The sequence below is a fragment of the Corvus brachyrhynchos genome, unplaced genomic scaffold (genome assembly GCF_000691975.1).
Source record: "Corvus brachyrhynchos isolate BGI_N302 unplaced genomic scaffold, ASM69197v1 scaffold18, whole genome shotgun sequence".
NCBI classification, from domain to species: Eukaryota; Metazoa; Chordata; class Aves; order Passeriformes; family Corvidae; genus Corvus; species Corvus brachyrhynchos.
Window position 1 is genome coordinate 329,238 of NW_008246064.1, and position 20,974 is coordinate 350,211.

General features: G+C 50.6%; 1 protein-coding gene across 1 annotated transcript in view; it reads left to right on the forward strand.

The window, feature by feature from the left end:
• The window catches only part of PTH1R (parathyroid hormone 1 receptor), a 76,483-nt gene that overhangs the window by 42,952 nt on the left and 12,557 nt on the right, over positions 1-20,974 (forward strand). Inside the window, exons 3-7 of the mRNA XM_008643094.2 lie at positions 373-483; positions 2,566-2,684; positions 11,306-11,400; positions 13,857-14,043; positions 17,084-17,237. Of these exons, the coding sequence (XP_008641316.1) occupies positions 373-483; positions 2,566-2,684; positions 11,306-11,400; positions 13,857-14,043; positions 17,084-17,237 (666 nt within the window). The remainder of the gene's footprint in view (positions 1-372; positions 484-2,565; positions 2,685-11,305; positions 11,401-13,856; positions 14,044-17,083; positions 17,238-20,974) is intronic.

Here is a 20,974-nt window from a genome sequence, read left to right on the forward strand (position 1 = left end):
CTCGGAGCTCTCCCTGTGTCCTTCCCTTCTCCAGGGGAACATTCCCAGCTGTCCCAGCCTGGCTCCAGAGCAGAGGGGCTCCAGCCCTGGAGCAGCTCCATGGATTCCTCTGGGCTCTCTCCAGCAGCTCCAGGTCCTGGTGCTGTTGGACCCAGAGCCGGACACAGTTTGTTCTTGTGGAACAAAACTGGGGATAATTTGCACCTTCTGGAGCCAAACACTAAGAAGGAATTGGCAATGATTCCCAGGACTTCTTTCTCCAATGGAATGCCAGCGTTGGCTTCTTCACGGAGGGCCCTCTCCAAACAGGGGGACCTCGGTGTCACCTCTGCAGCTGCAGTGACTCCTCTTTGTCCCTGTTCTCTCCCACAGATGGCTTCTGCCTTCCGGAGTGGGATGGCATCGTGTGCTGGCCCGAGGGCGTGCCCGGCAAGGTGGTGGCCATGCCATGCCCCGAATACATCTACGACTTCAACCACAAAGGTGGGTGTGGTCCCCAGGGCCGGCGCAGGACATTCCCGACAGCCAGGAAATCCAAAATTCCCTTTCTTCTCACACGGTGCCTCCCTTCCGAGCAGGAGTAAAACCAGGGAAGAGGAAGGGAAGGAGCGGCCGTCGTTTATTGCTAATGGAAGAAAAGCTCCGTTTGAGCTGAAATAACGACACATTTCCCGCACAGAATCACGAATTTCCCACACAGACTGGGACGTTCTAAGCACCAGCTACCTGCTTACAACAGGTTGTGAGTCCCAGAGATTTCCAAATCTGGATTGATTGGATCCCATAAGCTCTGTGTAGCAATAGAACCCCAAAATATTCTTCCAGTTTTAATTCTCCACCTCAGGGCTCCGTTAATTCTGTGTGCAGAGCCCTGGTGGGAGTCTGGGAGCAGAATGTGGGAATTCCTCCTTATCTCCCTTTCCCTCAAGCTCCGCATTTCTTGGCTCGCTGGCGATGCCGGGAAGTCTGAGGGTGTTTTTAGAAGCGATCGATCGGAGCACACTCGGCCCCTCAGTGAATGTTCCAAGCACCCAAGGAGGGAAAAAGGAGGGAATTCAGACTCTCTGCTTGGAGCAGAGCACTGCTGGGGCTTTCAGAAAGCAAGGAAGGACATTCCCGGGCATCCTGGCCGCTCACAGTCTGTCCTGACTATTCCATAAGGGACTGGGAACTGGGATTCACTCCTGGCTGGTGACCTCTCGTTCTTCACCTCAAAGGCCAGGAGGAACAAGGAGTCAGAGAATCCTGGAATTATGTAGGGTGGAAAAGCCCTCCAAGATCAGTCCATTGACCCCCCAGCACTGCCAAGGCCACCCCTGACCATGTCCCCCACATCGGGTTGGTAAATCCCTCCAGGAACGGGGGCTCCACCCCTGCCCTGGGCAGCTGTGCCAGGGCTGGACAGCCCTTTCCAGGAAGGAATTTTCCCAATATCCAACGTAAACCTCCCTTAGTGCAATCCATCCCTTTTTTTCCTCAATATTCCAACATGGCTTGGATTCCTCACTTCACTGATATCCACTGGGTAAATCAGGGAGTGTGGGAGCCCGATGGAGACCCTTAGATGATGGAATCAGAGAATCCTGGAATAGGTTGGGTTGGAAAGAGACCTTAAAACTCATCCCATTCCCACCCCTGCCAGGGGCAGGGACACCTCCCAGGACCTTAAAACTCATCCCATTCCCACCCCTGGATGGGCAGGGACACCTCCCACTGTCCCAGGCTGCTCCCAGCCCCAATGTCCAGCCTGGCCTTGGGCACTGCCAGGGATCCAGGGGCAGCCCCAGCTGCTCTGGCAATTCCAGCCCAGCCCCTCCCCACCCTCCCAGCCAGCAATTCCCAATTCCCAATCTCCCATCCAGCCCTGCCCTCTGGCACTGGGAAGCCATTCCCTGGCTCCTGTCCCTCCAGCCCAGAGTAAAAATCCCTCTCCATGTTTCCTCACACTCCCTATCAGCTCTCCCTCTAGTCCCAGGACCCATGGGATTAATCCCTGCTTTCTGTGAGGGGCTTTTAACGCACACCTGATGCCACAATTCCCACACGGATATCTGAACAGGGATATTCTCCTCTACCAGCCAAATCCAAGGATGAAGCCTGGCTCTCCCTTCCTTCTCCAATCTCCATGAGGAGGGCACGGGTAAAAAAAATACCCCTGGAAATCCCCTGAGCCTGGAAACGAAGAGCAAAATTATATAAACCACCCTTCTTTTCTCTTTTTTTTCCATAGGGAGAGATGCAAGGAATTCTGAGGATAATTCTGAAAACAATTCTGAATAATTCTGAATAATTCTGATAATTCTGAAAACCAAGGCTTCTCTCCTTGATTTGCAGACCCAACATCTGAACTTAAACCCTAAGAAAGCCCAAAACCCCAAGATCAACTTATTAAAGGCTCCATGGTGTTTCTCAGCTAAAAAACAGATAAAATTGATCGATTGATATGGGGATGGAAGCTGGTTTTTGCAGCTGAGCTTCCAAGCAGGCAGGAGGCCCCAGGGATCCACTCTGGGATGAATTTCCTCCCATTTCCCTGCTGATTCCGTGTCTCCTTTCTCTCCGTAGGCCACGCTTATCGCCGGTGTGACCTGAACGGGAGCTGGGAGCTGGTCCCGGGCAACAACCGCACCTGGGCCAACTACAGCGAATGCGCCAAGTTCCTCACCAACGAGACGAGGGAAAGGGTAGGCATTCCCATTCCTGCACGGAGCAGGAATTTCTGGCCTCATCCCCAGCTAACCCCATTTAAAACCCCAGATGAGCTCCAGCTCATCTTCCTCCTCTTGGAAACTCTTCCTGAGCTTGCCAAAGCCACATCGTGCTTTGATGGGCAATGAGTTGATTGGAAAATTGTCCTCAAAGGCAGAAAAGTTTCCTGCAGCTGCCATGATCCCATTCCCGAAGAGATCTTGGGGAAAATGGGAGCGGTCTGGGGGACGCTCAGAAGTGGTAGGAGGTTGTTCCTTGGCATTGAGGCTCCCTCTGCCACAGCAGGAAATCCTTTCGCTGCCAGGTTGTTATCAAAAATTCCAATGTTTGTGTGGTTGTCTGTGGGAGGGGATGTCCAAACCCTTGTGGAATCAAACCAGGAGCAACTGGTTGGGAGAGCTGGCAGTTTCCAGACTGGAGAGGAGAAGGTTCCAGGGAGAGCTCCGAGCCCCTTGCAGGGCCTAAAGGGGCTCCAGGAGAGCTGCAGAGGGACTGGGGACAAGGCCTGGAGGGACAGGAGCCAGGGAATGGCTTCCCAGTGCCAGAGGGCAGGGCTGGATGGGAGATTGGGAATTGGGAATTGCTGGCTGGGAGGGTGGGGAGGGGCTGGGCTGGAATTGCCAGAGCAGCTGTGGCTGCCCCTGGATCCCTGGCAGTGCCCAAGGCCAGGCTGGACACTGGGGCTGGGAGCAGCCTGGGACAGTGGGAGGTGTCCCTGCCCATCCAGGGGGTGGGAATGGGATGATCCTCAAGGTCCCTTCCTACCCCAACCAGAGTGGGATTCCATGATCTTGAATTAATTCTGGTGTAGACACATTTTGGAAACAGTGACACCAGTCCGAAGTTGGAAAAGGGATCCAAAGCACATGGAGAGGCTCTGGTGTGCTCCCAGAAAAAACAGTATCCACGAGCCATATTTTCACAAAAGTTCAGGAAAGTGGCAAAACAGCAGCTGGCAGAAATTTCCCTCCTCCCTGTGAGCCAGCCTGGGGCTGTGGAATGCTGGGAGTCTCCTGGAAGGAATTCCGTGCTAAGGTGACAGCAAAGCTGTCCCTGGTGTCACCTGGGAGGATGTGACCTCCTTGTCCCACAGGGAATGACGTTCCCACCCACACGCGCCTGTAATTCCCAAAGAATTCACCCAAACCCTCTGGTTTTCAGTGGTTCTTGGAAGAGTCCCCTTGGATACGGGCATGGCATTAGGGACTGATCAGCTGCAGGCAGGATGATCCCAGGCAGCTGGAGATAAGGATCTAACCACGGCTTCCGTGAGGATGATCCAGAGGCCCTTCGGGACAATGTTCTTAATTTTAAACCTAACCACAGGGTAGGGGAGGTTTTTTTTAAATTTTTTTTTTTCTATTATTATTATTTTTGGTTGCTGTTTTCTCCTCTGGAGTGAAGCAACTCTTGAATGAAGTGGTTTAGGAAAATAAGGAAATGAGGGAAAGGAGGGAATGAGTTCTTTGAGGATCTGAGTGTTTCCTCTCACGTGGACGAGGAACAGAAGGTTGAGTGAACGGGGTGCTGCTCCAGCCACTCCAGCAAAGGGCTGGAGGATGTTCCCTTCCCGAACCAGTCTGGTGGGACTTTCCCCAGTTCAGAGTGGAAAGAACTCTTTCAGCCCCAGAGTTTTCTGGGAAGGTCCTGGAGCAGGTGTTGGAGTTGTCGAGCATCTTGATCAATGCACAAACTTTTGACTTCTCTGAAACTGTCTCCTCTGTCCCACCACCCTCAGCCGTGTCCTGGGGTGGGAATTGTCCAGCTGATGTCCCCCAATGCAAGATTTCCCCTAGGGAAAGGACATCCTTTCTTTTTCACCTCCCACAGTTAGGATTTTTCAGGGTGAACTGGTAGAGGAAGGGCACAAAAAAGAACAGAGTTGCCCATTTTTTTCCACCACAAGGAAGAAATTGAGAATTTCCACCTCCAGGGTGACAAAAAGAGGCTGAAAGCAGAATTTCCTGTGGTGGGGTTGATGTGCCTGACTTTGTCTGTGTCCCCTGAGTGGGGCTGAACTTCCCAACAGAGATTTACAGGAGGTGTCACCTCAGTTTTAGCATCAACCTCTTGGAAAATTACTGCTCCTCATGAGCTCTCCCTTAATGAGCTGTTTTAATAACCCATCCCCCTTATCCTGCGCCCCCAAGGCTGATGCATCTTTAGCCAGGAACTTGCTGTTGTAGCTACAAGGGTGAATGGAATAATATTTAATATTAAGACAAATTAAATCACCACCATTGTTCAGGTAGAATTACCAGGCTGGTCTTGCTGAAGTGGTGTTCACCCAGTGCAAAGAACACAGGAAAAATGAATGCTTCTGCCCGCTTTGAAATCGTATCTTGATCAACAAATGCTTTTTAATGACATCTATTTATTAATTTTTATTATAATTCTTAACTTTATGTTTGCAAGAGGTCTCTTCATCAGGCCTGCCCTCACCTCAGTGATCCTGTGATTGTCACGGGGTCCCTGAGTTTGTCACAGAGGTGGCTGGATTTTTGTGACAAATGAAGCACTCTCTGTGCATCCACTGCAGGTCTCTTGGGCCTCGGGGTCTGAAAACCACTCTGGAAATAAAAGAGGAAGGGAAAAATGCCCTTTTTCCCTCAGTGTGGTGATGACTTTACTCACAGAGAGCACGGGAGGCCTCTTGTCACACTTCAGAGGGGCCCTGCAGTCCTGGGATTAATAAACCTTCCTTTGATTTTGTTTTTTCATGGAGTAGATTTTCAAGAACATCTATTTAATAATCTTTATATCAATATTATTATTATTATTAGCCTTGTATTTACAAGAGGTCTCTTCCTCAGCCCAGGCCTGCCCTCACCTCAGTGATCCTGTGATTGTCACGGGGTCCCCTGATTTTGTCACAGAGGTGGCTGAATTCTGGTGACAAATAAAGTGCATCCACTGCAGGTCTCTTGGGCCTCGGGGTCTGAAAACCACTCTGGAAACAAAAGAGGAAGGGAAAAATGCCCTTTTTCCCTCAGTGTGGTGATGACTTTACTCACAGAGAGCACGGGAGGCCTCTTGTCACACTTCAGAGGGGCCCTGCAGCCCTGGGATTAATAAACCTTCCTTTGATTTCTTTTTTTTTTCATGGAGTAAACATGTCCAGAGATGTCAGAACGGGGGAATTTGGCCACATAGAGCCGTTGTCTTGAGCGAGAGATTGTTTTCTATTATTATTTCCCTCCCTGGGGAGCAGCATCTCTGCGTCACCACCAACAGCTGCATTTACCCAACGCTTTGCCAGGGGCTCGTGGCTGCCTCCGAGCAGATGGAACCAGAGGGAATTTTAAGAAACCGGGCTTTTAGAAAAAAGAAAACCCAACTGTCTGTGGCTATAAATACATGGATTTGCTGGCTATCTCTGGAAATAGGCCTGTACCTATAGATAGCCGGAGAGATCCACGCCTAAATAAACACCACGTGCTGCACACAGCTCTGTCCAGGGCTGTTTGTTTAGGTGGGGACTTTTCCCATTTCAGCCACGCTGGGATAATTTTAAGATAGGCCAAAGCGGCGAACAGAGGGCCCCAGAGCAAGTTGGTGTCCTGCCCCGAATAAATGGGGATTGTTTCACACAGAGCAGCTCGGAAAGGGCTCTCTGCAAAGAGCAAAGTGTGTTAAAGCCATCAGAGGCCGGAGAATTAACAGCTCGTAACTGCCCGGGGAGGGACGGCTCCTGGGCGGCTTCCTCAGGGAAAATCGCCACTGGAGGATGGGAATGGACAGCCCTGGAGACTGATTCCTCCCTTAGCCAGGTAGGATGAGGCGATCCAGGGAAGTGTTTCCTCAAATTCTTTCCAGATAACGTCAAACAGGAGTGAACAATCGGCTGGAAGTGTCCAAGGCCAGGCTGGATGGGATTTGGAGCAGCCTGGGATAGTGGGAGGTGTCCCTGCCCGTGGCAGGGGTGGCCCGGGGTGATCGTGTCCCTCATGGCATGGGGACACCTCCCACCATCCCAGGCTGCTCCAAGGCCCATCCAACCTGGTCTTGGACTCTTCCAGGGATCCAGGGGCAGCCCCAGCTGCTCTGGCAATTCCAGCCCAGCCCCTCCCCACCCTCCCAGCCAGCAATTCCTTCCCAATATCTCATCTAAATCTACTTCTTTCAGCTCAAAGCCATTCCCTGTGTCCTGTCCCTCCAGGCCTTGTCCCCAGTCCCTCTGCAGCTCTCCTGGAGCCCCTTTAGGCCCTGCAAGGGGCTCGGAGCTCTCCCTGTGTCCTTCCCTTCTCCAGGGGAACATTCCCAGCTCTCCCAGCCTCGCTCCAGAGCAGAGGGGCTCCAGCCCTGGGAGCAGCTCCGAGGCCTCCTCTGGACTCTCTCCAGCAGCTCCACATCATATTTATTGTGGATTTGTTCTGTTCCCACCCTCTTCCCTCAGCATCCCTTCCTGGCCATGGAGGAGACAGGGAGCAGAATTAAAAGGACTTTAGGCCTGGCCGTTCTCCTTTGTTCCTTAAATTCCCTTAAAACCAGGAGTGAGGGTGACCTGTGTTCCTGGAGCTCCTCAATCTTTGGATAAAATGAGGCACAAATGACAAGTGATGAACCTCTGGCAGCTTTTTAGGCTGTTTCTCCTCAAATCCCATGGAACCACTGACAGTGGATCCCTTCTCTTCCACACATCCAGCCAATAGCAGCAGGATCCTTTTTCCGGTCACCTTTTCCAACACTGGCAGCAGCAATGGCATGTTTGGGTCAAACCCCAGGAATCTCCCTCATTCCCATCTCCCCCAAAACCAGAGGGATGCCAAACACGGCTATTTTTAAAGCAGGTCAAACCCATCCCGTTTCCAAGGATGAGCTGAAGGGTGAATGGGATCTCCATCTCCTGAAATCCTGGGAAAGGGGAGTCGGAGCCAGCAACTTGGGAGGTTGGCTCAGCTTGGGACCCACCAGCAGGATGGGCCATCCTAAGATCCAACCTCAATCCTGTCTTCATCTGCTCCTGCTTGTTTGTAGCGTGGGGATTTTACGGCTTCCCGGGAATTCGGAGAGGCCTGGAGAATCCGTCCCCTTCCGAACACAATGGGAAGGGCCCAGCGTGTTGCAGGGCTGCTTTATCTGAACTCCATTGTTCCAAGCAGCAATCCTGGAGCTCTCTGGGGTCCTGGGAAAAGCAAACAACTTTGTGGAGCCTCAAAGTGACGGCACAGGAACGGGTTTGGATTGTTTTGTCCCGAATTCCACCAAGGAATGCCAGCAAAGTGTCAGGCATTTGCAGCAGGACACGGGCAGAGGTTTTAAAGTCTGCAGAGGAATAAAAAAACGATCCGAGAGATGTTTTGTTCGTAATTTCAATCAACCCCGAGGTGCCATCCTCATTCCACGCCTATGGATTTGGTCTGGTGCGCTCCTGGAAATAGAATCCGAGAATCCTGGAATGGTTTGGGTTGGAAGGGAACTTAAAGCTGATTTTTATGGACATGCATGTCTAAATGGGGGTGTCTGGGAGTAAATGGGGGTGTCTGAGGCTAAATTGGGGGGTCTTTTGGGAGAGCTGATCCCAGTCACTCTCCAGCACGTGAGGATCTAAGAGCCTGGAATCTCTATGGATGAAGGGAACCGAACCCCGCAGGAAAAACTCATCAACACTCAGGGGTTTCCCTGAGGCTTTGGAAATCAGTGCCTGTTCCGTGCCTTTGGTGAATATCTCATTTTACGAATATCCCATTTTGTGAATATCCCATTTAGCGTTTCCTTTTATCCCATTAAACTTTTTATTTCGTCCCCTTTTCCTCTAAAGAAAAACAGACGAGGAAAGCAAGGACAGAGATTTTCCAGCTTTGTTTATCACTCAAAGCAGCAAACCCCTGATTCCAAGCGTGCCCTTAACAACATCTGAATCAGCAGCTTGGAGAAACTTTGCAGAAATTCCAGCTGGAAAATCCTTATTGGTCCTTCCAGCCTCCTGTGCTGCTGGTCCCAACCTTCCCATTCCTCAAAAAACCACGGGATCCCTCCCAGCTTCACAACCCGAGTGTTGCTGGTGTCTTGCTAAAGCGGAATAAAAAGGAGGAAAGGAAAACTTTGGATACAGGGAACAGCTCCATGGAACTCAGGATGGGATTTGCCACCAGAAAACTCCTGCTCTGTCTGGTTTTCCTTTTCCTTTTGCACGCGTGGCAACAGTTGAAAGAGTGGAGGGTTCCTGCAGGAATCAAATTCATGGAATCATGGAATCCTGAACTGGTTGGGGTTGGAAGAGACCTTAAAGTCCCTCCAGTTCCAGCTCTGTGCCATGGGAGGGGACACCTCCCACCAGCCCAGGTGGCTCAAAGCCTTGGACACTTGGATTAAATGATAATTAAATCAAATTAAAATACGTCAGTTTAATTATCACACTGTATAAACCAGGATCTCATGGCAAGGCCAGGTTTGGCCTCTTCCAGCAATGGATGACCAGGGTTGGTCAGTCCGTCCTCAGGGTGGACTTCCAGGAGACTTCAGGTGGGAATTTCCTGGAGTGATGGAGCTCCAGGTTGTGTCCATGGCTTGGCCATCATGACCTTTGTGGTTTTCTGGGAATTATTTAACTTCCCGTCCACCTCAGCTCCCTAAGGATGCTCCTCAGACCATGGAGAGGGTTGTTGCAGCTGGCAGATGACTCAGTATTTTCCTGCCTGGGGGACCTTTCCTCATTCTTCATTGTGGTTTTCATGGAGCTGGGACCTCCCTCGGGAGACCTGGAATTCCTTTGGAGACTTTTTTCCCCTCCTGGGTAAATCCAGGGAGGAAAACCTCTTGGGAATTACCAGTCCTGAGCTCCAGGTGAGGGAGAAGTAGAAGTGGAGAACAGCAATTTTTTGCTCCAAAGGCTTTCCCTAAGGATCTGAGCACCCCATCCAAGAAATCACCTTTCCCAACAGCTTCCCAGAGAGACTCCGGGTAGGATTTGGGGCACCTCCTTCTCCAAGGAGGACACCAGGAGAGGCTTTCTGTGTCTTGGCACTTGGGGCTTGACCTCCATTCAAAGAGAGGCCCTGTGGTCAATCAGAGCAATCAACCTTCCAAAGCCTCCTGCCAGCCAATCCAGAGGCTCTTCCTGAGGCCATTCCCGCCACAACAGTGGTGTTGTCCCATGGGAATGTGGACCTTCCCGGTGAAATTTCTGAATGGGGCTCAGGGATGTTTTGTTAAGGCCTCAAACTTCTGGATTACTGAGAATTCCAACCTTGGAGCGAGATTTATTATTATCATTATTATTATTACGATGATATTTTATTTTTTACTATGGAAGCAAACGCTCTCCAGCTCCAAGAGGATTCCAGCTTGGCAGCAGGAAAGTCACGCCAGGCTGTTTTTCCCTGGAAGCTTTGAAATCTCCTCTTCTTGGCTTTTCGGGGCCCGCTGCCTCCACAGACAGATCTATAAAAATCTATAAAAATATCACATAAATACGCACAGACACACTCGGTAAATTAATGTTGGCAAGGGCTTCGCTCCTCCAGTGCAAACCGCAGAGAAACATTCCCAAATCTGCGGATTCTGATGTAATAGGGCTGAGGTTTGGCATTCCAGGCCAGCGTTCCAAGCCTCAAATCCCAATCAGAGCTGTCATTCAGAGCCCAGCATTCCCGATGTTATTGCAGCCCCATGGGCGGGGCGAGGGAGAGGAGGGAATGAGGAGAAAGATGCTGGATTGGTTGGGTTTTTTGGGATTTGTTTCTAATTTCAGGCTGGGAAAGGCAGGACAGGCTGGGATGAGGGGCAGGCATTTTAACCCTTTCCAGGAATCCCTGAGTTCAGCTGCGTGTCCCGGCGGGATTAAGGAAAATATCCCGATATTTAATGGAAACCTCAGGGTTTCAAGGCCAACTTTAGAAAATAGCAACCTAAAGCCTCCCGAAGGATTAATTATTAGGAATTCTCCTGTTACAGGAGCTTTTCCAATGGGATTTTGGCAAGCTCAGGTCGTGTCTGGATTGGATAACCACAGGCAGAGGCTGATTTGGATTAAAAAAAGGGAAAAATAAATGCAGGTGATTTTTTCCTCATATCCCATAGCCAAAGCATTTCCTTCCCATGTTTTCTGGGATGAGTTGCACTCCCCCAGGCTGGACATCAGTTATCCAGCAATGGCTAAATTGTACAATTCCAGCAAAATTCCCAGCTCAGCAGGCATTTTGTCCTGGTAAAAATTCCCAAGTGATTGGGCCAAGAGTTTGTAAAGCGCTTTTGGGTTCCTTTGGGATGACAATACTGTGAAACTCCCAGGTATGGGATGAACCCAACTCCATCATGAATCCCTTGCAAAATTCCCAGCTCAGCAGGCATTTCGTCCAGGCAAAAATTCCCAAGTGATCCTTGGGCTGGGCTGAGGGCTTGTAAAGCGCTTTTGGGTTCCTTTGGGATGAAAATACCGCGAAACTCCCAGGTAGGGGATGAACCCAACTCCATCATGAATCCCTGGGGGAAATCCCATCTCCCCACCTCAGGGAACACACACCCCACTTCCCAAGCTGCCAAAAGGACGGGATTCCCTGAGGATCTGGGCTCTGTGCGCTGCCAGGGTTGTGTGATGGTGCAGTAGGGCCGCGTTCCCAATGTGACGCTGTTTTCTCCATCGTTTCTGCTGCAGGAGGTCTTTGATCGCCTCTATTTGATTTATACTGTTGGATACTCCATCTCCCTGGGATCCCTCACAGTTGCTGTCCTTATCCTGGGATACTTCAGGTAGGCGGCTCTGTTTTTACCTAAGCGACACTGGAAAAGCCTCCGGTTTTTCCGGAAGGATGAAATTGGGGTGGCGCAGTTCAGGAAGCCACCAGTGGCGGTGGCGCCTGTGATTTGGGCTGTGTTTAGGGTCACTTAGGGCAAACTTCCTGGGGGACGGTGGGTGGGGTGTTGGAATTCCTTCTGCTTCCCTCAAGTGGAGCTTTCCAGGCCCTCTTTGCAGCAAACGGGAAGAGGGGCGTCTCCAGGAATCCCTTGGAAGACTGTCCAGGGTTTTCTGTCCCTGTTGTCCCTGCAGGTGACCGGCTTAGCTTTAGATGGCTGATTTGCAGATAAATAAGGTTTCCTGAGGGAAATTCCACTCTAAATCCGAATGCTCGTGAAGGATAAACCAGTTGAAAGGGATGGAAAAGTTCCAGGATAATTCATCCAATCTCCCCGTGCTGCTGCTGCTCCCAGGGATCCAAAAATGACCCTCCTGACTCTGTTTGTGTCCCCTCCCTTCCCACCATCCCTGCCAAGGGATTTACACCCCTAAACACCACTTTGAACCCTCATTATCCATTCCTTAGATCCAACGTTGCCTCTTCCATCCCTGGAAGTGTCCAAGGCCAGGTTGGACAGGGCTTGGAGAAACCTGGGATAGTGGAAGGTGTTGGGGTTGGAATGGGATGATCCTTAAGGTTCCCTCCAGCCCAAACCGTTCTGGGATTCTGGGATTCTTGCTGGCATAGAGAGAGTTGGATGGGAGGGATGAAAGGTGTCACCCATATCCAGGAATTTGTCCTTTGGGAATGTTCTATCTGGTGACCTGATAGAGCAGGGTGACCCCAAACCCTGAGCCCCAGATTTGCTTCCCTTCGATGTCTGCTCGTGTCTTCTCCTAAAAAACCAGCAGGACCTGGACAAGAGCTGAGGGGGCCAGAACAGCCCTGTGATTTCTGCAGAGGGATTTGGGAAGCTCGAGCCAAGCCCTGGGCATGGGACACTGGGAATAAAATGTGTGTCTTTGGGCTCTGGAAGTGCTCAGAGCTCTCTGCAGCCAGCAAAAGGTGTTGGGGGTTTGCCTGGATAGCAAATCCCAAATCCATGACACGCCCAATCCAAAGGGGAATGCAGACCCCGTCCCTCCAGCACACTCCAGTTCTCCCAACCTTTCCCCTCCGTTTCATTTCCCACTGGACACTGGCAAGGTTGTTAAAATATTCCATGTCCACGTACATAGGAGAATTCCTGGTTTTTCTTTATCCACGTACTCGGAGCACTTCATTTCCAGCCCAGAGCACCTGTGCTGGAGCATCTTTATCCCAAGGATCAGAGCAGCAGCAGGGATCAAGCCAGATTTTATCCTTGCTAATGCAGAGATTCACTGACTCCCTTTAAATGCGGGGAACAAAGCCAATCTTCATTTAAACCTCATCAGTTCCACTTGGTGTGATTTGGATTCTAAAAGCGCAGAGAACAAGTGGGGTTGTTATCATAACATCCTCTGAAAGGGATGAAAACACGGCTTTTAATTAGTGCAGATTATTGCGATCTAAGAGGATGTAAATCCATTCGTAAATCCATTCGTAAATCCCGGCATGGCAACAGAGCTCCAGAGGACAGAGAGGATCCCAAGAGGTCAATTCCTTCTTCCCCGAAATCCTGATTCCTGATCCTAAAATATACCTCTCGTTCCTGTCTCTGATCCATTCACCTCTGACCAGCCCCAAAACAGCTTTTCCCCCAAAAAGGACCTTAAAGCGCTTTACAACCAGGATTTGTGGGGTCGCCGCTGCCATTGCTGGGGTGGAGCCCACAAAGGATAATGTTTCCAGCAGGAAACAGGGAGAACAGCCCACCACACCGGAGTTACTGCTGGAGTTGCTCCTAAATTGGGCTGGACACAAAAATTAACGGTTTACAGGAAGCTCTGTGAGGTTTCCACTGGCCAAAAGTTCTGGAGCCTCTGGAATCCAAGGGCGAGTGTGGATAGGAGAGCGGGAATGGCTTCCCACTGCCAGAGGGCAGGGTTAAAGCGGATTTTAGGAAGGAATTCCTGGCTGGAAGGGTGGGGAGGCCCTGGCACAGGGTGCCCAGAGCAGCTGGGGCTGCCCCTGGATCCCTGGCAGTGCCCAAGGCCAGGCTGGACATTGGGGCTTGGAGCTCCTGGGATAGTGGGAGGTGTCCACGATCTGTGTCCACTGCCTGTGGCAGGGGTGGCACTGGATGGGCTTTAGGGTCCCATCCAACCCAAACCATTCCATGATTCCATGATTACCTGAAGTGCCTGGAGCAGGTATTAATCCATTTCCCAACCCCCCGGGAGCACAGGGAGCAGTGACCCTCACTCTGCTCCCCATGGGGACACGGTGCCGGCGGGAGCAGCTGGGGCTCTCTGGAGCCAGAGGTGGCCATGACTCCATCCAACAGTTGGACTAAGCTTCCCAATCCTTTTTTTTCTCCTCTTCCAGACGTTTGCACTGCACTAGGAACTACATCCACATGCACCTGTTTGTGTCCTTCATGCTGAGAGCCGTCAGCATCTTCGTGAAGGACGCGGTCCTGTACTCCGGGTCAGCCCTGGAGGAGATGGAGCGGATCTCTGAGGAGGACTTGAAATCCATCACGGAAGCACCTCCAGCGGATAAGTCGCAGTTTGTGAGTATTCCCAGAGCAGTGTTTTCCCAGGATTTCATGTCTTTGTCCTCTCTGTTCAACACTTTCCCTCTTTCGGGGAGTTTTCCACCCTACACACCTTTCACAGCCCCCTCCCATCTTTTCCCATTCCCACAGTTTCAGAGGGATTGCCCAATTCCTGAGCTAAGGAAAAGCTCTTCCCACGGCAGTCAAGGCTGACAGCTTGATTCCCATCTACATTCCCCCGATACTCCCCGGAATTTCTGGCTGTGGAAACACTTCTGACCATCCCAGCACAAGGCGCATCCAGCTTGGCTCACAACACTTCCAGGGATGGGGAATGCACAACTTTTCTCACTCCCATATGGAAAAAAGACATTTTGGAAGGGAAAATGGAGGGATGATGAGGTGTCATGGGAAACGGTGGGGCTCATCTGCAAAAAGGAGGTGTCTGTGAGAGGGACCTCGGACAGAATCACTGAGGTTGGAAAAGAATTCCAAGGTCAGCCAACCTTGGAATGGTTGGTGGGTGCCCGATCCCCACCTTGTCCCCAGCCCAGAGCACCGAGTGTCACACCCAGGAATTCCTTGGACACCTCCAGGGTTGGGGACGCCAAGCCTCCCTGGGCAGCCCCTTCCAAGGCCTGATCGCCCTTTCCATGGAGAAATTCCTCCTAAGTCCAGCCTGAACCTCAGGTTCCATTTACGGTCGGTTCAGTCAGTCCAGCCAACCCAGGCAGACGAGTCAACATCCCAAAATAAAAATGGAAGGGAGGTCACTCAGACTCTTCTCCAAAATTCCATGGGCTTTTCACTGTGTGGAAATCTCTGATGGCCGTATCTGCATTGTCCATGTGCTTGGGGGGAGGAAGCCCATCCTCATGCTTCCCGCATCCTGAAGCTCTCGGCTCTCCTTGTCATAGGTCCCATCACGGATTTCCCATGGAATCCTGGGTGTGGCACCTTCTCACTCCCCACAAGTCCCTGACAGGAGGGGGCAGCCGGGGGGGTCGGGCTCTGCTCGCAGGGAACAGGGACAGGAGGAGAGGGAATGACCAGGGGAGGCTCAGGGTGGACAGCAGCAGCAATTTCTCCATGGAAAGGAGGATCAGGCCTTGGAGCTGCCCAGGGGGGTTTGGAGTCCCCATCCCTGGAGGTGTCCAAGGAATTCCTGGAGGTGGCACTCAGTGCTCTGCTGGGGATCGGGCAGAGCTTGGACTTGATGGTTTTGGAGGTCTTTTCCAACCTCAGGGATTCTGGGATAAACTTCCCGCCTGTGGATTTGTTTGTCTTCTCAAGTGTTTCCCAGCTTGTGCTACAACCAGGGACCAGCAACACCCTGCGAAAAATCAGAGGATTTGGGAATATCCCACTGTGCATCCGAGTGTCCCAAGTGGAACTTTGTCATTGTGTTCCCTTCCCATCCCGGAGATCTGTGTCATTAATTTACGGAGTCTCACTCAACACACTCCCAACACTCTTTTTTTTTTTTTGGAAAGAACACAGAATGTTTCACTGCATTGTTTGGAGTTTCTCCTCATGCCGGGCTCATTATAAGGAATAATTAGGATAATCTATGGCATTCTTTGGATATTAGCATTTAATGGCGTTTCCCACTCTTTGGAATTGCAAGGCAAACAAGCGACGAAGGCGACAATTACTGGATTTCTTTTGTTTCCGAATGAAGAGGGAACTTTGCAATTATTGCCTCGTGTTCCCCGCATGAGGCAATAAAGACAAAAAATAAATATAGAAAATATTATCAAGCCTAAATGGGGACTTTTTATAAATATAAAAAATATTATTGAATTTATGGGGATTTTTAATTAATCCATTAATTAATCCATTTAGCTCTGTCGATGAAAGAAAATGAGTGCCATGTCTGCATATCTTATCAATATGCAAATATAGGTATAGATGTGTATATTGATTGACAAAAAATTAGCATAAGAGCTGTGCCAGGATAAAAAAAATTCTCTTTTTATTTCCAAGGTATTATTGGAATTTTCTGTCAGTCCTTTGTATTAATCAAAGGAAAGGGCAGCACAAAGATGTACCACTGCCAAGGTAGTCCCAGAATTCCTGGGAAATCCACCTTCCCTGACTCCAAGGATATCCACACTGACAAGAGGTGTCTTTGTACGGATCAGTCCCAGTATTTTGCAGCCTTTCTCTACTCTGGAGCTGAGAAATTGGGAAGAAGGGTGCCTTTGTCCCACTCTGTCCCAAGGGAGTGTTGGGTCACAGTCGGGGTTTGGCTTCCAAAACCCAAAGGATTTCAGCTCAGCGTGGAGCGAGAGCTCAGCTTAGGAGCCCATTTAACACCAGGATGTCCTGGAAGTCTCTCCCAGATCTCCCCCCTTGCAGCTCAGGTCTGCTCTGGAAACACCTTGACATTTCCAGGGGGAAAACCTCCGGGTGCTGTTTGCTCTTGGAACACCTGGCTCCAAAGGCAGCAGGAACCATCTGGGATGTCTTTGTTGAGGACTGACCTGGAGGATCCCGGCTTGGACATCCATGTCAGGATGGGGTGACTTCATCCCACCTTGGTCTCTCCACGAGCTGAGGAAGGAGTTATAATTCCAGGTGTTGTGACTTCGGCAGGACACCCAGACCAGGACAACTTGGCCAAAGCCCTTTGGCCTCCAACATGAGCAGGAAACACAGGGAAAAGATGAAACACAGGGAAAGATGAAACACAGGGAACCTTAAAGCCCATCGAAAGATGAAAAACAGGGAAAAGGTGGAACACAACTGCCCCAGGAAATGTGTGAGCCCCTCATCACCGGGCTGGGAGAGAGCAGGATCAGACCATCATCTCTTCTCCTCCTCCTCCCAACTCACCTGCTGTTGGAAAAATCCCCTTTGGCTCAGGAGTTCTTTCCCAACTCTTCATCTCTCCTGTTCTCCCACAGATTTTCCTTTTAAAAACCCTGCAAGGAAATTTCCTGATTAAATTTTTTCCTTCCTGAGCCTTGTTTTCCCACCCCGCCTCGCCTTGTTTGTGCAGCACGAGAATTTCACCCCGTGTTCCTTCTCTGTCCTTCTGTGGTCGCTGCAGGTGGGCTGTAAAGTGGCCGTCACCTTCTTCCTCTACTTCCTGGCAACCAATTACTACTGGATCCTGGTGGAAGGGCTCTATCTCCACAGCCTCATCTTCATGGCATTTTTCTCAGAGAAGAAATATCTTTGGGGATTCACATTATTTGGCTGGGGTAAGTCACGGCTGCTCCTCAGGGATCACCTGGAAGAGCCTCTTGGAGGTGGTTCTTGAAGGAAACTGTGGATGAACGGAAATATGGGAGAGGGCATGGAGGCAGGATGAGCATTGTGGGACGCTCGCAAGGACAGGTTTTCCATCCTGGGAAGCCTTTATCATTCCTGAATGGTGGTGATTACACTGTGGCACTTCCAGAGTCTCCAGAAGGATTAGCTCAGGCTTGGAGAGGCAGCACAAAGATCCAGGGAATCCCAGGATGCGTTGGGTTGGAAGGGACCTTAAAGCCCATCCAGTCCCCACCCTGCCAGGGGCAGGGACACCTCCCAGTGTCCCAGGCTGCTCCAAGCCCCGTCCAACCCGGCCTTGGGAATTTGCAGGGATCCAGGGGCAGCCCCAAATCTCTGGCGGTGCCTCACCACCCCCACATCTTGCCACCCTCCCAGGGCAGGAAAAGCGAGGGCTAAATTTGGGGTGAGGCAGCCGGTTTTAGGGAGTTATCCCCATCACTCCCCAGGACCTCCTGCTGAGAAACCAGCGCTGAGCTGGAGGGGCAGAAATCTGTGGGAGGTTTGGAGCATCTGCTCCCAATGAGAGCCCCGAGCTCTGATTTCCTCCCTCAAACCTCAGCTGCTTAAAATCCTTGAGGTCTCCTGAGCCTTGGAACCCTGCTGGAAACCTGCAATTTGTGGGGAAGGCTTTTTTATTTTCCTTTTCTTTCAACTTGGGCATCTTTTCCCTGAGTAATGAGAAAGGGGCGGGATGTGGGCGCAGGGAAGGGGCTCATTAGGAGAAGACATTGCGGGCACGCACATTTCGGAGGAGAATGGGATTTCTGTTCACTCCTGGCTTTAATTTTGGCTTCCCGGGAGTTACGAGGTGCTGGGACAATAAAACAACTGCCCATGGTTGTCTCGGAGTCTGGGGGTTGGGAGGAGAACAGGGAATGTTTCCGATGATCCTTGAGGATGTAAGGAAGGATAATGGGGTGTGGGTTTAAACAGGAATTACAGCAGGAAAACCCATCCAGGGGGCCTGTGGTTACCTGGCCCAGCACCACTTCCCAGATTCCAGACCCCAAATCCACCTGGCCACATCCTGACTGCATTTTAGGACAAGGTTCATGTGGGCACCACCCCATTCCCCATTCCAGGATGTGATTTTTATGGAAAAAAGCTGGTGGCTCTCTCTAACAGTGGAGCTCGGAGCAAGGCAGGGAACACAGAACTGAGTTTAGGAAGGACTGCAGATTTTTGGGATTCAATACTCCAGGACAGGGCTCTTTCCAGCCTTTCTCCTTCCCAAATGGGATATGAGGAAGAAGTTCCTTCCAAGCCTCCTGTTCAGCTGCTCCACAGGTCAGAAACTGCTGGTGCTGATGGATGATAAAGATGGGAAGTGTAAATACAGAAATATCCCAAAGTGGGAATCCATCTCTCAGGAAAAGCCTCGTCCTGCACAGCTGGAAAAATTTTGGGAAAATCAATAAATTAAGAGATAGTTGACGGGGCTTGGAGCAACCTGGGATAGTGGAAGTTGTCCCTGCCCTTTGGCAGGAGGTGGAATGAGATGGGATTTAAGGTCCCTCGTAACCCAGATAATTTTGGGAGTCTATTTTGGGGATTTGGCATTTCTTATCTCAGCTGCTGAGGGACAGAGAGGGCTTTGGATGGCACCTCTCTGCTAAAGCGAATGAACCAAACCCCAAAGAAATTAAATTAAAGAAAGAGAAATAAACTCATCTTCTTCCAAACCTTCAAGCTCTGCAAAAATCGCCTCTCAAAAAAATGACATTAAGCTGCTCAGAGCAGACTTAAAGAAGCAATTCCCTGGAGGGAATTCGGGAAGAGAGGGAAGCAGCTGGAAAATAATGCCATGTGTTTAACAAGCAAAACCAAAGGAAAACAGCGGGACAGGCAGGGATTGCTCTCGTTAATTCACCCGAGTGCTGCCAGGGAATAATCATTTTATCGGAGCGACCACAGGGCTGGAGTCACACCTGTCACAACAGCCAGCATCCCTGGGCTTCCAGGAGCCTGAGGCTGCTCCATGGAAATTCCTCTGGAATGAGAACACAGGATCCCTCCGGTGGCAGTTGGGATCGCTTTGTTTGGATTGGGATGATAATGTCCACACAGGCACCCGCACAGGCGGATTGTTTGGATAATTTTTGGGCACTGGAAAGGGCAAACCAATCCAGGAGCCACTGGAGACAGTGGAAAAATTCCAGTTCCCTGCAGTGGGCACTGGATGCTGCCCACACCGCAGCAGTGAGTGACAGGGAGTCAGGGATGGATAACTATTCACAGAAAAGACAAGTTTGCCCCCAAAACTGGGATATCCTGGCAATAATCGGTGCTGGATTTGTCCTGCCTGGAAATCTCCAAGGTGGAAACAGGGAGCGAAAAATCACCCTACAGCATCTTATTTCTGGGAAAAGCAGGACAAAGAGCAATTCTTTGATGTTAGCTCCATGGATTTCTGTCCGGTGTTTTCAATCCACATCCTCACTGGCACAAGCTCCATCAAAGCCCTCAATTCCCTTCTTCCAAGGGAGACCCTGCTGACGGAAGGGAACTCATCCCGTGCCAGCACTCACCCAAAATAAATAAATAATGACATTATGGGCAACAATAAATCCCTCGGGAGACTCCCAGCTCCCTGCAGCTGTTTTCTGAAGGAAGTTTAGGAACCATGACCAATAGCCAGGAAACCCAAGCTGGTTCCATTGGCATTTTTCCTTCACACCACGTTAATTCCCACACATGCGGCTGGGCTGCCCTGGGTTTCAGCAAATTGGGGATTGCAGGGACACCTGGAAAAGATAAAAAGGATGGTGGGAGGTGCTCCAAAAATCCATGATGGGGAGCCCTGCGTGTTTATCTAAGCAGGAATCATCCTTCCCGGAAAAATTTGTACCAAGCAGGACCAGAGGCCTTAAAAGTATTATAATTATTATTCCCATTTTATATCAGGGAAACGGGACGCGCAGGGACTCATAAAACACAGGCATTGTTCCTCAGAGCGGCTTTTAAATCCCAGGGAATTGAGACTCGAATTCCCACACCTACACAAGGTCTTTATTCCTAAACTCCCTTCCAGCAGTTGCTGCCTCACTCCGCATGCATGCAACTCGTTTTTCCAAATGCTGGGAGGCACGGACACGGGAAAAGCCCCCGAGGGGTGGAGTGGCCAGCGGCTCTTTCCCGTTTTCCAGCTGCTGGGGAGATTCCTGACTTTATAGCACCTGCATTGTACACACTGTGTGTGTGGCTGGAAATGCACAGCGCATACAATGTGGATTCTGTAAAGGTCGCTTGCGGCATGGCGGGGCTGGGCCGGAGGCAGCGGGGAGGAGATCCATGCATCCATCCGTCCATCCATCCATCCATCCATCCATCCATGCATCCATCCATGCATCCATTAATCCATCCATCCATCCATCCATCCATCCATCCATCCATCCATCCATCCCTCCATCCGTCCATGCATCCATCCATCCATCCATTAATACATCCATCCATCCCTCCATCGATCCATCTATCCATCCATCCATCCATCCATCATTCCATCCATTGTTCCATCCATCCATCCGTCTGTCCATTAATCCATCCATCCACCAATCCATGAATCCATCCATCCATTAATCCATCCATCCATCCGTCTGTCCATTAATCCATCCATCCATCCATCCATCCATTAATCCATCCATCCCTCCATCCATCCGTCCGTCCA